This window comes from Sycon ciliatum, chromosome 10 (genome assembly GCF_964019385.1).
Source record: "Sycon ciliatum chromosome 10, ocSycCili1.1, whole genome shotgun sequence".
Lineage (NCBI taxonomy): Eukaryota > Metazoa > Porifera > Calcarea > Leucosolenida > Sycettidae > Sycon > Sycon ciliatum.
The window spans coordinates 4099366-4119184 of record NC_088652.1 but is presented as its reverse complement, the minus strand read 5'-3'; the positions used below and the strand labels follow the sequence as shown (position 1 = coordinate 4119184).

The 19819-nt window shown below is 46.5% G+C and overlaps 1 protein-coding gene across 1 annotated transcript in view; it reads right to left on the bottom strand.

The window, feature by feature from the left end:
* The window catches only part of LOC135826258 (uncharacterized), a 28792-nt gene extending 26718 nt beyond the window's left edge, over positions 1–2074 (bottom strand). Inside the window, exons 1-3 of the mRNA XM_065338889.1 lie at positions 1961–2074; positions 1308–1407; positions 297–448 (exon numbers count right to left, since the gene is read on the bottom strand). Of these exons, the coding sequence (XP_065194961.1) occupies positions 297–448; positions 1308–1407; positions 1961–2074 (366 nt within the window). The remainder of the gene's footprint in view (positions 1–296; positions 449–1307; positions 1408–1960) is intronic.
* Positions 2075–19819: the final 17745 nt, after the last annotated feature.

The following is a 19819-nucleotide window of genomic DNA, read 5'->3' as shown; positions in this document are numbered from 1 at the left end:
CTCCATGGTTACCGGTGTTCATTTCATAACTATAGCCACTTCTCCTTGTTAGACCTTATCTGGAAGGCCCATTCTTGCATATTCCAAAAGCAGCCAAGGAAGCTAGCTCTCTTGGTTATGCGGACTGGGTCCGATCCTAAAAAGCTGTTTTTATGAACTGTTTTTATGAACTGTTTTTATTGGATAGGATTTGATTACATGTATGTTGAATAAACGAGGTTTGTGTCATGGGAGATTGACTTGGAGTTTTTACGAAGTGATTCTTAATACACCTTATACAATCCTGAAGAGCTTACCGTGAAACATTCCACATTCCTGCGTCGATTGTAGTCTTTGAGTCGCAAAATAAATAGCTTCTCTCGCCTACAATCCGCAGTGGCTGCTGCAAACGTTACTGGAGTGGTGTGAACAGTGATGTCATACCCAGCGCAGAACAAGGTTTGAACAGCTATGCAAAAACACGGGAAAGAAGCATGTTGTAAATGCAAGACCAGAAGACAGGGCAGCGGCGGATCCAACGATATCTGCAGGGGGGTTCCCCGATAAATCAAAACTGAATAGCTGATACATGTACATTGACAGGCATAATGTGCACCAGTAGTACATTTACGAAATTTAGGGGGTTCCGCGGAACCCCTGGAACTCCTCCTGGATCTGCCCCTGCAGGGCCGAGTGTTGCCATGAACTTAGTTATCGATATGGAGAAGTCCCGATGCTCCCTCCAGACCCACGTCTTGAGTTCAACGTGCGAGTTTGCACATTTCAACAACTAACGATTGCAACAACACCAACATTTCGAACCAGCTTCTTTACAAAAACACAGGGTGATAAAGTATTACTGGTTTGGAACCATAACTTCAGCCTTACCTACCACTAGGTATTTCTAAGTACAGACAGGCGAACAGACACGCAGACACGAAGACACACACAAAATATATGCCCAGAAAGATACGAACACGCCACCCACTCCACACACAAGGCACGCTAGATGCGTTATGATACTGGAGAACTGCATTCATAGTGAGGCTACCAAGGGTGAACATTTAGAAGACATCTTTCGGAATTTGTGTAGGCAAGGATCGGAGAAGGACGTTCCGTGAGCGCATGTATACGGTGTCATCAAAAATAAGTGCATGGCATGAGAATTAGTCTGCTGGAAGAGACATTGAGATAAGGTAACGCCGGCCGTTCAATCGGCATTCAGTCAACGAGCCCCACCAGCCAGGAAATCGAGCCATTCCGGCCAATACTCAATAGAGCCAGTGGCCAGTCCCAGCTCAGTGTCCGCAGCATTCCCAAGTACTTACTGGTTTGGTCAGCATGTGATTCCGGTAATGTAGAGACAGCGGCTGTAAACACCAGAACCAGCCAGGGTACCATTGGTGATTGGACCAGCATCATTGTAGCCTGGAATAAGACAAATAAAAGGGGCACATCAAAGCATAGCAGTAGTACGTTACTTAAAGTCCGATGCGCCAACAGTACAATGAACTAATCATGTGCACAAATCATGGCCGACCGATTGTGAAAGACGAAGAGGTAAACGAAGAGCAAAATGGAAACTGCTAAAAAGGGAACGATAATGGTATTGATATGAACGGAAACAGGAGAGAATTTATAGGAACAGCGTAGTTAAAATCACCCAAATGAACCCAAATTGATGATTTAGAGAACATTGAAATTCAATTCGATTGATATAATAATTATTCTGCCAAAAGGGCAAGAGGTCTTGACGCGGGACGCCAGAATATGAAGCATTATGGAAGAGAAATAGGGAATGGAGCCCACCACTATTGAAGAGAGATTCACCCACTGACGGGCTCCCGTAAGAAGACCATAGGTTTGTGGGAAACACCCTGGTAAAATAAAAGTTAATAATAATAATAATAATGACCCGCCAAGACAGAGCAACAATGTTTCCAGCAAAAAGGAAGATCACACTTTCAGAATATTATCTTACTGGAGAGAACAATGGATTCCTAAGTTCGACGAAAGGGGAGAGGGTTTCAGAATGAATGTCTTCTGCTATCGAGAAAGAACGATTGTGACAACCTCGAGCCAAATCTCTCCTCATCGCAGATAGCTAGACTAGAAGGAGTTTCTAAGAAATGTAGGGGAAGTGGAAGGCGTTGGACACTTAAGGCGATGTCGTATTTGGTAGGGACCCAGAAAGCCATCTCTGGCGCTGCAAGAAATTACTCACAGGCCATATTCGCTACCTCTTGCCGCCCACTCTAGAATGTGTGCGATAAATGCGTCATATTCGGCCTGCAGCGTACGCACTGCTGCATCGCCATTAGGCCCAGACTAGGCCCAGACAGATCCTGCCGGCATGCCGGCAATTCTTTCGGCAAAATATCGAAGAATTTAAAGAGCGGAAATTGCCGGCAAAATCGGAGCAAAATATCGAGGTGTTGGGTAAAATCGATGCCTGATACTTGGATTTCCTTGTTTCTTACCCGGTCAGCAGGATACACTGCCCAGGACGAGATCATGTCACCGAAATATCACTGGGATTCACTGTTGATCGACATGATTTAGGAAGAACTCAGGAACACGTACGTGGAAACCCGTGCTATTATTTATTATTATTATTATTTTATTTATTTTACTACAGAAACCGACCCTGCGATTTTTATGAAACGTTGTACGGGATTGTGCGGGAAGTAGATTAAATACACGTTTTCCGGAGCAAAATGGAGCAAGATATCTAGTTTCTTGTGCCAGGCTCGGAAAAATATCGAAGATTTCGCAGCAACATTTTGCGGCAAAATATCGAATCTGTCGGGGCCTAGCCCAGACAGATTCTGCTCCCCTCGCCTCGATATTTTGCCGCAAAATGTTGCTGCGAAATCTTCGATATTTTGCCGAGCCTGGCACAAGAAACTCGATATTTTGCTCCATTTTGCTCCGGAAAAACGTGTACTTTGTTATTATTATTATTATTATTATTAATAATTCAACATCTCCTGGCTCGTCAGAAGACTGCCAATATAATTATATGAGAAGTCGGGTGGTAGCCAACCACGGCGAACTGAATAATAAAGGAGAGAAACACTTTCCGTACAATCCCGTACAACTTTTCATAAAAATCGAAGGATCGGTTTCTGAACACAGGTTTCCAATAGGGGGGTGCCTTTGGTTGGTACGATCTCAACTCGAGGCAACTGCTGCACAAAGCTGCCAAACAATAGCTCTAGAACGGGATCGAACAGCTGATGCACATGGAGCAGCCTCATGCCAACCAAACGGTACTCCAGAAACAGAGCACATTTTTGTGGAAAAATGTGCCAAACTTGGTGCATTCTTCAAAATGTGTATGGGTCACCATGGTCACTTTCTACGGTACGAGGAGTTCAACCCCAAAGCGTATGCACCTGATCATTTGGGACCAAAATCGATGTTCCCGCCAGGTTTCACTGTGAAAAAGTGAAACTGCTTGGTCTCCTCCGGCCTGGAGGCCGGAGCAATTCTGGCCGACCCAGAACAGGTGCAGTCCCAACCAAACGCACTGTTCTGGTGAATCCTGTTCTAGTTCGTACCAACCAAACGCGCCCTAGCCCTTTCCCAAAGGTGCTCGCCCTTTTTGGCCCTTTTTGGAAAAGCACGTTTCTTTCGCCCTTTTTCGCCCTTTTGGCCCTTTTGAAGTTTTGGAAAAATCCGTTTCTTTTGCCCTTTATTGCTTTTTTTGGTGAATATCGCCCTTTTTGAGCTCTTTTAGCTGAAAAAGTGCTGAAATCTGTTTGCTCATGCATGCGATTACAGTTTCCGAGCGCTCGATGGGCCTTGGCACGTCGCTTTTTGTGTGTGTGTAGAGGGGGGGGGGGGGGGGGTGTCAACAAGTTGGTGAAACTTGTACCCGGTGTACACAATGCTGTAAAAAGAGGGTTTTTTGAACTTTACTTCCTGTCTTGCCTTTCGTGGACCCATAAGTGGAAGAGTGTGTATTCATTTCTCAGCTTGGGTTCATATTTGAACATGTATCATGGCTACGCTTCATTGACAAAAGAGCATTTTTTGCCTGTTTTCACTTAAAAAAAGCACCTTTTCAGCATATTTTGAGGAACGCGAAAAGCACTAAGTGCGAATTAAAAGAGCACCTTTGGGAAAGGGCTAGTTTCCACGCACGTGTTCCTGAAGTCTTCCTAAATCATATCGATCAACAATGAATCCCAGTGATATTTCGGTGACATGATTTCGTCCTGGGCAGTGTGTCCTACTGAACGAGTAAGAAACAGTTAAATCCAAGTATCAGGCATCGATTTTACCCAACATCTCGATATTTTGCTCCGATTTTGCCGGCAATTTCCGCTCTTCCAATTCTTCGATATTTTGCCGAAAGAATTGCCGGCAGGATCTGTCTGGGTCTAGTGCATTATTATCTTTCCTTTATTCACTTCTTTCGAAGGCGATAAGCCAGACCCACCGGGAAATATTTCCATGGGTGGGACAGCAAAAAGAAAGTGAAAAAACAAACAAAAATAAATAAATAAAACCTAAAACCAAAGGGACAAGAAATAGCTGAAGGAAGAGGAAGAAAGGAAAGAAACTCAATCCGAACTCCAACATCAAAACAATAATAAAGAATTTGCAGCGACAGGCAAAATACATCAACCAATGAAGGGAGTAACAAAGGAAATATCAGTCTGTGTCAGTCGTTATTCAAGTCTCTTAGCTATTGAACATGCAAACGCAGCAGAGGTGCATCTACATGTTAAGGATAGTTCTTAGTATTTTAATTGAACCTTGTATAGCCTCCTGTTGTACAATAGCCAGGTCTCCTCACTGCACAGTCCGGAGGCATTGAGGAGTCTCCCTCACCAAGCCTCCCAGGGCACCGACAACCACAGGGACCACGTCAACCTGGGTGAGGGACCAAATCCTCGAAATCTCCCGCTTCAAATCATAATATTTCGAGCGCTTTTCAGCCATTTTCTTATTGATGTTGTTCTCACCAGGAACGCTGATGTCTATAATGTAGGCGATGCGCTCCTTGTCATCAACAAGGAGGAGATCGGGCCTGTTTGCTGATAGTTTCAGGTCAGTTGGGACCGAATACTCCCAATAGAGCCGATACCGATCACTTTTGACCAATGCCTTGAGCTGGTGGTCGAATCGTGAAGCACCAGTAGGTAGATCTCGTGCTCTACACATTTCGAAGTGCACATACTTTACTATCCGGTTATGACGTTCAATGTAACTGGTCCGAGCAAGAACTGGGCAGGCACTGACAATGTGGTCAATTGTTTCTAAGCTGCCCTTGCAAAGCCTGCAATTGGCATCAGTTCGAGCAATTGACTTCATTATGGCGTATTGGTAATTTTTCGTTTTGAGGGATTGGTCTTGTGCTGCCATAATCATGCCTTCAGTTGAAGGTTTCAGTGTCCTTGATTTCAACCACATGAAGGTAAGCTCCTTATCTAGATGATTCTCCTCCAATTGGCTCCAATATCTCCAATGCAGCGGCATAGTGGAAAGTGTTTTGGATTTTCGCTCGGCGCACGCTTGTTTAATGGTATGCTTATTGGGTAAAGCTGGTCCAGCTGCTGGCAGATCCAAACTCGACAGGACCTTAGCGGCCTTTGCAGTTATTGAGTGGCTTTTTGTTGTAGGTTTTTGTTGATGATACTTATAAAGCAGGCTTATTCTGTCTATTGGGCTGGCACTCATGTAGCGGGCCAGGCCACACATGCTCCGGCCGTGCATATCCTCACAAGAGACCAAGCCCCGGCCTCCTTCTCCCCTCTTCATGTAGAGCCTGTTGACTGAGACTTTGGGGTGGTGAAATCCAGACGCAGTCAAGGCTGATCTTGTCGCTCGATCTGTGGTCTTTATTTCAGCCTCGGTCCAATTTACGATTCCATAACTATATGTCATAACCTGCAGAGCATACGTATTGATGGCCTTGATCATGTTTCGCGCATTCAATCCACTGTTAAGAAGCAAATACAATCTCTTTTTGTATTCTGCAGTGAGTTGCGTCTTGAGCTGCGGGTGAGGTATCATGGCTGCTTGCACTACTCCAAGGTACTTGTATGTTTCATTGAGTCGTAGCGACTCTGCAATGGTCTCATCGCCAACCTGGATAGAGCATACTTCATCTGGTTTCCTCTCCTGATGTGCAGCACGGCACACTTGGCCGGGTTGAGATTCATGCCGATGTCATCACCAACGCCACACACGGTAGACACGAGGGTAGTCACATCCTTTGTAGTTTTCCCGTAGAGTTTAATGTCGTCCATGTACCAAGAGTGATTGATAGTCAACTCGGCGTCTCTGCAGCTGACTCTGTATCCCAAAGGCAATCGGTGGAGCTCAAAACTGACTGGGTTTAGCGCCAGGCAAAACAGTAACGGGGATAATGTGTCACCTTGAAATATGCCTCTTCTTATAAAATGTTGCCGGTAGTGACCCTGCATCTTCCCTGGTCGCATATGTGCATTGTCGTTCTCCAGTTCTGCATGCTACGGGCAATAGTTGTGACCAAAGACGGGTGGAATCGATACATCGTCAAAGCATGTAGAATCCATTCATGCGACACACTATCAAACGCCTTTTGGAAGTCCAGGTATGCCATGACCAGATTTCGCCCTTTCGTATGGGCATCCTCCAGAATCATCTTATCCACCATCAGGTGCTCCTTGCAACCAAGACCAGCTGCTGCACAACCGCGCTGCTCCGTTGCAAGTATTTCATGTTGATTGATGTGCTGCCACATAATCTTCGATATGGCGGCGGTAAAGAGCTTGTACTGTATCGGAAGACACGTGATTGGTCTATAATCTTTGAGCATTGCCGAAGGTGGAGAAGTCTTAGGAAGGAGAGTAGTAGCGCCAGACGTCAACCATCCCGGAATGTCACTGTGGCCATCTATCACCCTCTGGAAGGCTCTCCGAAGGTAAGAGTGCAGGCTTGTCAGCCTCTTCCACCAGTACCCATGCAACTTGTCATGGCCCGGAGCCCTCCACAAGGCTAGTTTCCGTAGGCAGTCAGCCAGGATGTCCTGGGTGATAACTGCGCTACTCTGCACAGGGACGTGTTCTTCATAATATTCTGCTTGCCTTACATACCACTCACCAGCGGTGAACGGCGCAGGTGTAGACAGAAGATCACTCCAGAATTCGGTGGCTTCACCCGCCTCTGGAAATTGCGGCGTCTCCAATCGATTTAAAGCACCACTAATAGAGTGTGCAGGCTCCCGAAGCGCCCGGTAGAAAGCACGCTCATTCATTTGGAACATTTTGTTGGCTTTTTTGGCCTTTTCATTTTCTCGGTATCGACGCATTCTGGCTGCTAGCGCAAGAAGTCGATCTTTCTTTCCCTGTAGCTTCATTTCCAACTCGTCTGTGTTTCCGACTTCAACTTCATATCTCCTCCAGAAGTCATGATGTTTCTCCGATGGATATCGTAGCATGCTGGTGAGTCGGGAAACATCCGAGCGGAGTTGATCGATTTCCTTTGTCAATCGGATCTGCCACTGCGGCGGATGGTCCTTGTCACTTCCGTTTTGCTTGGCATTGCCAGTCGGATGATTCTGACTGCCTTGGATAGTCGATATGCAAACGCAAGCACCAGCATACACGAGGCAATTGATCTCATGGAGCGACGCCTCACCATCAGGAAATAGCCGGCGACACACAAGCCCGAGCTGAGAGTTGACCATGGCGGTAACACTGTGTAATAATTTATTTTGTACACGCTTTTTTGTTGGATTAGGGAGGCATTGTCGCTGTGCCATGTCGGCCACGACCTCTGCACGATACCTCTTCTCCAACTCCTCCGTTACATCACTAATCTCCTCAGGCAGCAGCTCATCTTCCACTTTCCAGGTTGTGCTGCTCAGCATCAGTGTTGGTGGCGTTTTCTACAGTCGGTAGATTGGGTTCAACACCACACGCCACATCATCACTGTCATCACTGTCATCACTAGTACCAGTACTAGGTAACTCACATGTACACGTACCGTGGGGTGAACTGCTTCCACATGCACAAGCGCACACAGCCTGGCCACGCGGTGTCATGTCAGCAGCAGTAGTCGCACCAGCAGCAGCAGCAACTGTACTAGCTGCAGTAGCAATAGTAGCACTAGTACTAGCAGTAGCAAAAGCACCAGCACCACCGCAGCACCCCGCCAGGCCACGGTCGCCTAGCGCTCCAGTCGCCATGGCTTCCTCACATAGCGCATCCCGAGACGCCTCTGGACTGGTCTCCGTCCTTGCTGGTTCTTCTGCCGTGCACTGCTGACGAATGGCCTCGACATCGGCGGAGGAGAGTCGTCCGCTCTTCCGAATTTCTCGCAACTGGTTGGCCAAATTTACCTCGCTTACCTGTCTCTCCAGGCCCCTGCCACACCAAGCAGCGTGCATCCGTCTCGTGTACCCACGAGACTGGACACCTCCAGGTGTCGCAATTGCGTAGCACTCAGCCAACACTCTCACTTCCTCCTCCGACCAGCGCTTTCTCCGGGCCCCCTGGCCCCCATTTCCATCCAATATTGAAATGAGTATTACAATGAACAAAACGTTCAATTTTTATTATTATTATTATTACAGTGGTCCCTCTATAATCCGGCACCATTTGTGCCACGAAAATCTGCTGGATTAGGGAGGGTGCTGGAATAACAAATCTGATTTACTGCTGCAATGTGCATGAAGAGGACATTTTGGCTACTGAAAATTGTGCTGGTTTATCGAGGGTGCTGGATTATAAAGTGCCGGATTAGAGAGGGACGACTGTATTATAAAGCTTCCGTGGAGATAAAAATGTAGTCAACGCAATAAATAGAGTAAGCTGCGCACTCAGTACAAACACCATAAGCAAAACTTGTTTTCATGTAAATAAAGAAGCTTGTTCCTAAACGTTTTCGTCGCCATCTCATCAGAGGATTACTGGCAAATCAACAAAAGCTCTTAACTCAATATATATACGCACAATGCAAGTAATAATTTAGACCCTAACTAGCGCGATAAAATGAGAGCTGAAAGAAACATTACACCATTCAACGATATCAGGTGACAACAGATGCGATAAATTCACCACTAGAAAGTTACCATGCAACCACAAACGAGAACTACTGATCTAAATTCACAAACAATTTCAACGTAAACAAGTTCTTTTTCTGCCTACACAAAATCGGCTTGGTGGTAAAAATGTAAATAGACTCCAATACACGCAAATGTAGTCAAAGGTATTTGCGTAAAATCCTTCGTGACAACCCTATTCCACCTACTGCCCATATGTGCTCTTTCGATGTTGTAAGCTTGTTTACAAACGTACCACTAGACGAGACAATAGATATCTGCGCGCGAAGACTATACCACAATGATGATGACATTGATCTTCCATGGTTACCGGAGACAGCATTTCGACGTTTGATGCTGATGGTGACGAGTGGCGTAGAGTTCTCGTTTGGTGATGTTATGTATAAGCAGACAGACGGTGTGGCGATGGGGTCTCCGTTGGGCCCGGTACTGGCAAATGTCTTCGTTGGATATTGCGAATCGAGAATGGACAAAATAGAGTGGCCTCAGTTGTACGAGGCAAGGGTGAGCAGGAAGGGTGAGCAGGAACAGGAAGTGGAGGATGAGAGTGATACGGACGAGGAGGAGTTCGACATCGACAAGAGCAAGTCTGCCATCTACAAGCATTTGGTGTCCAGTCCGGATTGTCGTAAGTTGTTTGACGATTCCTGGTTTAGTATTATTTGTCACGCGCGTTTCTTTAAGCAGTTGCAGGTGTTGGAAGCTGTATATATTCGCACACGTGACCCTGTTCTATGCAAGCAAAAAGAAAATGTTGTAGCACTCACACTTTTTAAATAATATGCACTCACCAGTTTTTGTTCACACGCACTCACAGCTGCCACATTCATCTACTGCTACCATTCTCAGATACACTGCAAAGGTTCACACTAAACGCGTTATGCATAACCGCTAGCTGTGCTGCATTCTCACGCTTCTTTTCATATTACTGTAGCTATATAACTGGTTGTTTTAGTGATTCTTACTATGTGACGATGTTCCACTGATGATGGTCACACGAAAACGTTCTGGAATTGTTTCATTTTAATTGTTTATACATGGTTATGAGTGCACAATTGATATTGTTCATTGCTATTTTACGACTGTTGTCTCCTCGTCGGTTATTTAAATTATTATTATTATTATTTTTATTTTGAGCATGTGTTCTAAATACATGTAAATGTAAATGCAAAACAATAAAAAACAAAACACAAACAATGAGCAATAACTTCAGGACTGGGCACAAGTCCTAAACCAGTAAAAGGTGCAAGAGATAATAATCAACCTTGCGAGTTCGAGTCAAAGCATGCGGACTCACAACAAAATGGCATCAACGTGAACAAAGAGGAAGAAGAGAAAGGAAACAGCAAAACAAAAAGCAAAAGACGGAGGATAAACGGCAACAGAACCAAAACTGGCAAACAAACCTGTGACATCATCATGCACAGACACAAAAGACAAATTGATTATTATTTTCTAAGCTTCCGTGGAGATAAATTATTATTACGAAGTAGTGGTTGCGACTTCGGCGGTGATTTGTAAGAAAGGGTTTGCTCCCCACACCGAGCTCCGGTGTGGGGAGCAAACCCGTTATTATTATTATTATTATTATTATTATTAAGAAATGGTTTGCTCCCCACACCGGAGCTCGCGCTATTCCGCCGACTTTACTTGACACTTGACTGACTCACGACTGCCATCCAGAGCACACGAGAAGTCCATCGAACCTTCGACTCGGCAAACCTGCAAGAAAGCACCACTCCCTGCTCAATACACAGTGTTTCGGGGAATTCACGCCTCATCAGTTGAGCTTGAGTAGGCTGAGGAAGATTGTGCCTGAAGAGCACCACTTATATAGTGCTCTCCAGGCACAAACATCACCAGGGATACAAACTTACAGAGACGCTCCGTTTCAAGCGCGACAAACACCTCGTGAACACCAGATAGCAGCGTGAGTCAGTGTCGCTCCTGGACGGTGAGACCGACGTCGAGGACCCTCGGTCATTCGCAACGCTGTCACCTCCAAACCAACTAGTCGCAAGCCCGCGCTGGGCACAACAGTACGAAGTAGTGGTTGCGACTTCGGCGATGATTTGTAAGAAATGGTTTGCTCCCCACACCGAAGCTCGCGCTATTCCGCCGACTTTACTTGACACTTGACTTTCTCACGACTGCCATCCAGAGCACACGAGAAGTCCATCGAACCTTCGACTCGGCAAACCTGCAAGAAAGCACCACTCCCTGCTCAATACACAGTGTTTCGGGGAATTCACCCCTCATCAGTTGAGCTTGAGTAGGCTGAGGAAGACTGTGCCTGAAGAGCACCACTTATATAGTGCTCTCCAGGCACAAACATCACCAGGGATACAAACTTACAGAGACGCTCCGTTTCAAGCGCGACAAACACCTCGTGAACACCAGATAGCAGCGTGAGTCAGTGTCGCTCCTGGACGGTGAGACAGACGTCGAGGACCCTCGGTCATTCGCAACGCTGTCACCTCCAAACCAACTAGTCGCAAGCCCGCGCTGGGCACAACAGTACGAAGTAGTGGTTGCGACTTCGGCGATGATTTGTAAGAAATGGTTTGCTCCCCACACCGGAGCTCGCGCTATTCCGCCGACTTTACTTGACACTTGACTGACTCACGACTGCCATCCAGAGCACACGAGAAGTCCATCGAACCTTCGACTCGGCAAACCTGCAAGAAAGCACCACTCCCTGCTCAATACACAGTGTGAATTAACCGAAACACTGTGTATTGAGCAGGGAGTGGTGCTTTCTTGCAGGTTTGCCGAGTCGAAGGTTCGATGGACTTCTCGTGTGCTCTGGATGGCAGTCGTGAGTCAGTCTAGTGTCAAGTAAAGTCGGCGGAATAGCGCGAGGTCCGGTGTGGGGAGCAAACCATTTCTTACAAATCATCGCCGAAGTCGCAACCACTACTTCGTATTATTATTATTATTATTTATTCGAAAAGTTGCAGGGAGTGACATACGAGAAAAGTGACTGTGTGGATTCACACAGCTACAGCTGCACTCGACGACAGGCACGTTTGCATTTTTGAATGCTTCACCCACCGTGGGTATTTCAAATTTTCAAAACACACATACGATAATAATTATCATGCTCTAAAGAGCCGCGTAAAAAATCAAGTCTTGTTTCGCGCTTTTTGGTGTAAATGTACTCGTGCACGCCGCGATTATCGTGAAAGTAGGCCCCAGCTCGCTTTCAGTTTTCAGCTACTTTCAGGCACTTTTCTCGTTCACAGGTAAAATACCATAGCAACTTTCCGGTGCACGTGGATTTGCCTGTCGTGTGAATACCACATAAAGTGAAAGTAGTGAAAAGTTGTGCAGCGTGAATGCGTTGGGGAGCACACGGGGGGGGGGGGGGGGTATGTACATGGCGTAGGCATACCGGAGAGCGAAGCACTATGTTTGCAAGTGAGTTTGCGAAGCTCATTCTTGAAAACAATAATGGATGGTTCTGCAGTTAGTCTTGGTGGGAGGCAGTTCCATAAGAGGAGAAGAGAAACAACGATTTTGATGTGGTCTTTGCTTTAGGGAGAATAATTTTGTTAGGGCGTCTCGCACTCTGCGTGATATTGAAATTGAATGAAGCTAGGCAACGTCGATACTTGAAAATAAATTTGTGCATGATAACTAAGCTAAAAAAATGCCTGCGGTGAAGAAGGGATTCAATGTAAGCTTTTTTTATTAAGATCCTGCTTGGGTGTATTATAGTCGATTCGGATTTTGCGTTTCCTAAGGTAGGATCTTGCAAACCTGGCCTGGACTCTATCCAGCTCAGTCAAGTTGCTTGACCGAAGGCGAAAGGACCACACTACGACGGTATACTCAATCACAGGTCTAACATAGCACTTGTAGAGGACCATCATGGCCTGCGGTGTAAGTAATGGCCTGCGGTGAAAGACGTTGAGCCCTCCGACACTGGTTTGAGGGAAAGAGACAAACGGGAAAAGTCCGAAGAAAAAATTGACTGTCACCACCAGGACTCGAACCAGGGACCCTCTTGACTGGTTTGAGGGAAAGAGACAAACGGGAAAAGTCCGAAGAAAAAATTGACTGTCACCACCAGGACTCGAACCAGGGACCCTCATATATATAGCGAGGGTCCCTGGTTCGAGTCCTGGTGGTGACAGTCAAATTTTCTTCAGATTTTCCCGTTTGTCTCTTTCCCTCCAACCAGTTATATATATATATATATATACCCAATGCAAATAGCGGAGTCCTCCGGATCGATAGAGTGCTCAATGCGGAAGCAGAGCAGTAACACATATACCCAATGCTGTAGACAGCAAGCTGTTTCGGCCATAAAGGACTCATCAGTACAGCTACGAGCTAAATAGGCCGAGCTACCAGCCATGGTGCAAAGGAGGCACCACAGACATTAAGGTAGCTCGTCGCTCTAGCGCCAGAGTGCTCAAACTACAAAATGTAGCGAGCATTGCGCGATGCAGCAGCACTAGAGCAGCCTACTGAGAGTGCTCAACAAGGCGAAAGCCGAGGAGCGTAATACCCAATGCTGTAGACAACAAGCTGTTTCGGCCATAAAGGCCTCATCAGTACAGCTACGAGCTAAATAGGCCGAGCTACCAGCCATGGTGCAAAGGAGGCACCACAGACATTAAGGTAGCTCGTCGCTCTAGCGCCAGAGTGCTCAAACTACAAAATGTAGCGAGCATTGCGCGATGCAGCAGCACTAGGGCAGCCTACTGAGAGTGCTCAACAAGGCGAAAGCCGAGGAGCGTAAAACCCAATGCTGTAGACAGCAAGCTGTTTCGGCCATAAAGGCCTCATCAGTACAGCTACGAGCTAAATAGGCCGAGCTACCAGCCATGGTTCAAAGGAGGCACCACAGACATTAAGGTAGCTCGTCGCTCTAGCGCCAGAGTGCTCAAACTGCGGACAGAACTGTTTCGTCCTTTGTGGACTCGTCAGCGCAGCACAGAGGAAATGAGGCCGAACCTGATAGCAATGGAAATAAAAATTTCCAATCAGGCCCGAACGTACCTTGCCAGAGTGCTCAAACTGACAAGTCAGTGAGCTCTGCATAACGCAAACAGCAAAGGCACTACCCCAAGCAAGAGTGCTCAACTGCTACAAGAGCAGGAGCGAAATACTCAATCTGCGGACAGAACTGTTTCGTCCTTTGTGGACCCGTCAGCGCCGCACAGAGGAAATGAGGCCGAACCTGATAGCAATGGAAATAAATATTTCCAATCAGGTCCGAACGTACCTTGCCAGAGTGCTCAAACTGACAAGTCAGTGAGCTCTGCATAACGCAAACAGCAAAGGCACTACCCCACGCAAGAGTGCTCAACTACTACAAGAGCAGGAGCGAAATACTCAATCTGCGGACAGAACTGTTTCGTCCTTTGTGGATTCGTCAGCGCAGCACAGAGGAAATGAGGCCGAACCTGATAGCAATGGAAATAAAAATTTATACTTAATCTGCGGACAGAACTGTTTCGTCCTTTGTGGACTCGTCAGCGCAGCACAGAGGAATTGAGGCCGAACCTGATAGCAATGGAAATAAAAATTTCCAATCAGGCCCGAACGTACCTTGCCAGAGTGCTCAAACTGACAAGTCAGTGAGCTCTGCATAAAGCAAACAGCAAAGGCACTACCCCACGCAAGAGTGCTCAACTGCTACAAGAGCAGGAGCGAAATACTCAATCTGCGGACAGAACTGTTTCGTCCTTTGTGGACTGGTCAGCGCAGCACAGAGGAAATGAGGCCGAACCTGATAGCAAAGGAAATAAAAATTTCCAATCAGGCCCGAACGTACCTTGCCAGAATGCTCACACTGACAAGTCAGTGAGCTCTGCATAAAGCAAACAGCAAAGGCACTACCCCACGCAAGAGTGCTCAACTGCTACAAGAGCAGGAGCGAAATACTCAATCTGCGGACAGAACTGTTTCGTCCTTTGTGGACTGGTCAGCGCAGCACAGAGGAAATGAGGCCGAACCTGATAGCAAAGGAAATAAAAATTTCCAATCAGGCCCGAACGTACCTTGCCAGAATGCTCACACTGACAAGTCAGTGAGCTCTGCATAAAGCAAACAGCAAAGGCACTACCCCACGCAAGAGTGCTCAACTGCTACAAGAGCAGGAGCGAAATACTCAATCTGCAGACAGAACTGTTTCGTTCTTTGTGGACTCGTCAGCGCAGCACAGAGGAAATGAGGCCGAACCTGATAGCAATGGAAATAAATGTTTCCAATCAGGTCCGAACGTACCTTGCCAGAGTGCTCAAACTGACAAGTCAGTGAGCTCTGCATAACGCAAACAGCAAAGGCACTACCCCACGCAAGAGTGCTCAACTACTACAAGAGCAGGAGCGAAATACTCAATCTGCGGACAGAACTGTTTCGTCCTTTGTGGACTCGTCAGCGCAGCACAGAGGAAATGAGGCCGAACCTGATAGCAATGGAAATAAAAATTTCCAATCAGGCCCGAACGTACCTTGCCAGAGTGCTCAAACTGACAAGTCAGTGAGCTCTGCATAAAGCAAAAAGCAAAGGCACTACCCCACGCAAGAGTGCTCATTGCTACAAGAGCATAGAAAATAGTAATTTTATTTATAAGTATGCGTGTCGCTGTGAGCGGACGTACTTTGGTGAGACATGTCAGCGATTCTCGGAAAGGATCAAGCAGCATATCCCAGACAAGCTGTACAAGAAGCCGCCTGACAAACGTGTGGCAACAAGTGATAGCGCCATCACAAAGCATTTGCAGGCGCAGCCTGAATGCATCCCACAGGAACGCAACAGCAGCTTCAGTGTGATCACACCAGCCCGAAACAGCGCGCACCGATTCACACTGGAGGCGCTGTACATTCGCAGTTTGAGGCCAGAACTGTGTCGACAAAAGAAGCACATCAAGGTGCTACGGCTGTTCAAGCTGCAACCGGACTGACAACTTTAGCACGTGTTTGTTCTGGTACTGCATTCCCCTCATGTGTTGTTTTCCGCATTTTTCCACTGCTCCATACATTCTTATGGTAGTGTAGTGTGAACTTGAGGCGCGTAAGAATATTCTTGCTGATTCTCTACCCCCAGTATAAATTCTGGCTTCGTTTTCGTTCTTGCTCATTCCCATGTAACCACTGATGAAAATGGGTGAAAAGCTTTTGGTATTATGAAACTGACAACCTTGTTGTTGTGTGTATATAAATTGTTTTCGCCTACCTTTCTCTCTATATGATATATATTAACTGGTTGGAGGGAAATTTTTATTTCCATTGCTATCAGGTTCGACCTCTTTTTCTCTGTGCTGCGCTGATGAGTTCAAAAAGAACGAAACAGCATGCTGTCCGCAGATTGAGTATTTCGCTCCTGCTCTTGTAGCAGTTGAGCACTCTTGCGTGGGGTAGTGCCTTTGCTGTTTGCGTTATGCAGAGCTCACTGACTTGTCAGTTTGAGCACTCTGGCAAGGTACGTTCGGGCCTGATTGGAAATTTTTATTTCCATTGCTATCAGGTTCGACCTCATTTTCTCTGTGCTGCGCTGATGAGTTCAAAAAGAACGAAACAGCATGCTGTCCGCAGATTGAGTATATATATATATATATATATATATATATATACTGTAGTATACTCAATCTGCGGACAGAACTGTTTCGTCCTTTGTGGACTCGTCAGCGCAGCACAGAGGAAATGAGGCCGAACCTGACAGCAATGGAAATAAAAATTTCCAATCAGGTCCGAACGTACCTTGCCAGAGTGCTCAAACCGACAAGTCAGTGAGCTCTGCATAACGCAAACAGCAAAGGCACTACCCCACGCAAGAGTGCTCAACTGCTACAAGAGCAGGAGCGAAATACTCAATCTGCGGACAGAACTGTTTCGTCCTTTGTGGACTCGTCAGCGCAGCACAGAGGAAATGAGGCCGAACCTGACAGCAATGGAAATAAAAATTTCCAATCAGGTCCGAACGTACCTTGCCAGAGTGCTCAAACCGACAAGTCAGTGAGCTCTGCATAACGCAAACAGCAAAGGCACTACCCCACGCAAGAGTGCTCAACTGCTACAAGAGCAGGAGCGAAATACTCAATCTGCGGACAGAACTGTTTCGTCCTTTGTGGACTCGTCAGCGCAGCACAGAGGAAATGAGGCCGAACCTGACAGCAATGGAAATAAAAATTTCCAATCAGGTCCGAACGTACCTTGCCAGAGTGCTCAAACCGACAAGTCAGTGAGCTCTGCATAACGCAAACAGCAAAGGCACTACCCCACGCAAGAGTGCTCAACTGCTACAAGAGCAGGAGCGAAATACTCAATCTGCGGACAGAACTGTTTCGTCCTTTGTGGACTCGTCAGCGCAGCACAGAGGAAATGAGGCCGAACCTGACAGCAATGGAAATAAAAATTTCCAATCAGGTCCGAACGTACCTTGCCAGAGTGCTCAAACCGACAAGTCAGTGAGCTCTGCATAACGCAAACAGCAAAGGCACTACCCCACGCAAGAGTGCTCAACTGCTACAAGAGCAGGAGCGAAATACTCAATCTGCGGACAGAACTGTTTCGTCCTTTGTGGACTCGTCAGCGCAGCACAGAGGAAATGAGGCCGAACCTGACAGCAATGGAAATAAAAATTTCCAATCAGGTCCGAACGTACCTTGCCAGAGTGCTCAAACCGACAAGTCAGTGAGCTCTGCATAACGCAAACAGCAAAGGCACTACCCCACGCAAGAGTGCTCAACTGCTACAAGAGCAGGAGCGAAATACTCAATCTGCGGACAGAACTGTTTCGTCCTTTGTGGACTCGTCAGCGCAGCACAGAGGAAATGAGGCCGAACCTGACAGCAATGGAAATAAAAATTTCCAATCAGGTCCGAACGTACCTTGCCAGAGTGCTCAAACCGACAAGTCAGTGAGCTCTGCATAACGCAAACAGCAAAGGCACTACCCCACGCAAGAGTGCTCAACTGCTACAAGAGCAGGAGCGTGTAGTATATATATTTAAATAGAGCGGTAGGCGAACAAAATTTATATACACACAACAACAAGGTTGTCAATTTCATAGTACTAAAAGCGTTTCACCCATTTTCATCAGTAGATACATGGGAATGAGCGAGAACGAAAACGAAGCCAGAATTTATACTGGGGGTAGAGAATCAGCAAGAATATTCTTACGCGCCTCAAGTTCACACTACACTGCCATAAGAATGTATTGAGCAGTGGAAAAATGCGGGAAACAACACATGAAGGGAATGCAGTACCAGAACAAAAACGTGATAAAAGTTGTCAGTCCGGTTGCAGCTTGAACAGCCGCAGCACCTTGATGTGCTTCTTCTGTCGACACAGTTCTGGCCTCAAACTGCGAATGTACAGCGCCGCCAGTGTGAATCGGTGCGCGCTGTTCCGGGCTGGCGTGATGACACTGAAGCTGCCGCTGCGCTCCTGCGGGATGCATTTAGGTTGCGCCTGCAAGTGCTTTGTGATGGCGCTATCACTTGTTGCCACACGTTTGTCAGGCGGCTTCTTGTACAGCTTGTCTGGGATATGCTGCTTGATCCTTTCCGAGAATCGCTGACATGTCTCACCAACGTACGTCCGCTCACAGCGACACGCATACTTATAAATAAAATTACTATTTACAAGAGTTGGTGAAACATCCTTCGCGATAGACCTGAATGCGGGCCTGGTTGCATAAATTACAATGGGGGATACTGTAGGATAGCAGTTCAAAATTGCAGCTTTAATCTTTTTGCGGAAGGCAATGCAATTTTGCCCTTTCCACGGCAATTTTGTGATAATACGCGTTGCAGATTCAAGTTGTGCAGAAGCTATACCTGGGCTAGGTTCAAGAACGTTTGTCATGACTCGCTTGAGTACTTTGAGTGGGTAACCGTTAGAACACAGAATATCCTCTAGCTTAGCAATTTCAGCTGATAATAGTCATGGTGAGCAGATGTTTTTAGCTCTGAAAGTTAATGATCTGATCAAATTGATTTTGTTTCTTGTGTCACAAAACGAGTCCCAGCGGGTGTAAAGACCTGTGAACGTCGGCTTTCTATATACTGTGGTGAGCAATTCTGTGGTAGAATGCTTAATCAATACATCAAGAAACGGCAATTCTCCATTATTCTCCTCCTCCATTGTAAACTGGAGAGCTGGGTGAAGATTATTTAAACGCTCAGAGAATTCCAATGCCAGTTTCCGGTTGTGAAATGCTGCGAATGTGTCATCCACATAACGCCTATAGAATTGAGGCCAATGACTGTCTGGAATTGTGTTCTCAAAATATCCGACAAAGATATTGGCTAGCACGGGGCCCAAGGGTGAACCCATGGCTACTCCGTCCCTCTGTGCGTACATATTGCCATTGAAACTGAACTGCACGTCCGATGTGGCTTTGAAAAGCAGCTTCTTGAAAAGATCTTGGGGTATTTGCGGGGCTGATATTTCATCATCATGGTATAGCGACTGTATGCAGATATCTATTGTTTCCTTGAGAGGCACGTTTGTAAAGAGGCTGACTACATCGAAAGAGCACAGGAACAGCGATCCAGAGTTCTCTGCCTGCTGCTGACCAAATTCCCTTACATCGTCCACGAACTCGAAGGTGTCCTTGGTTGCGTGGGCGGAATATTTATTTAGGACTGGCTTTAGTAATTCAGCTAGCCATTTGGCCATTTCGTGTTGGGGAGCATTGATCATGGACAGGATTGGTCCAAGTGGCACGTCTTTCTTATGTATTTTCGGTACGCCATAGAGCACAGGTCGTTTTGTGACACTAGAAACAAAATCAATTTGATCAGATCATTAACTTTC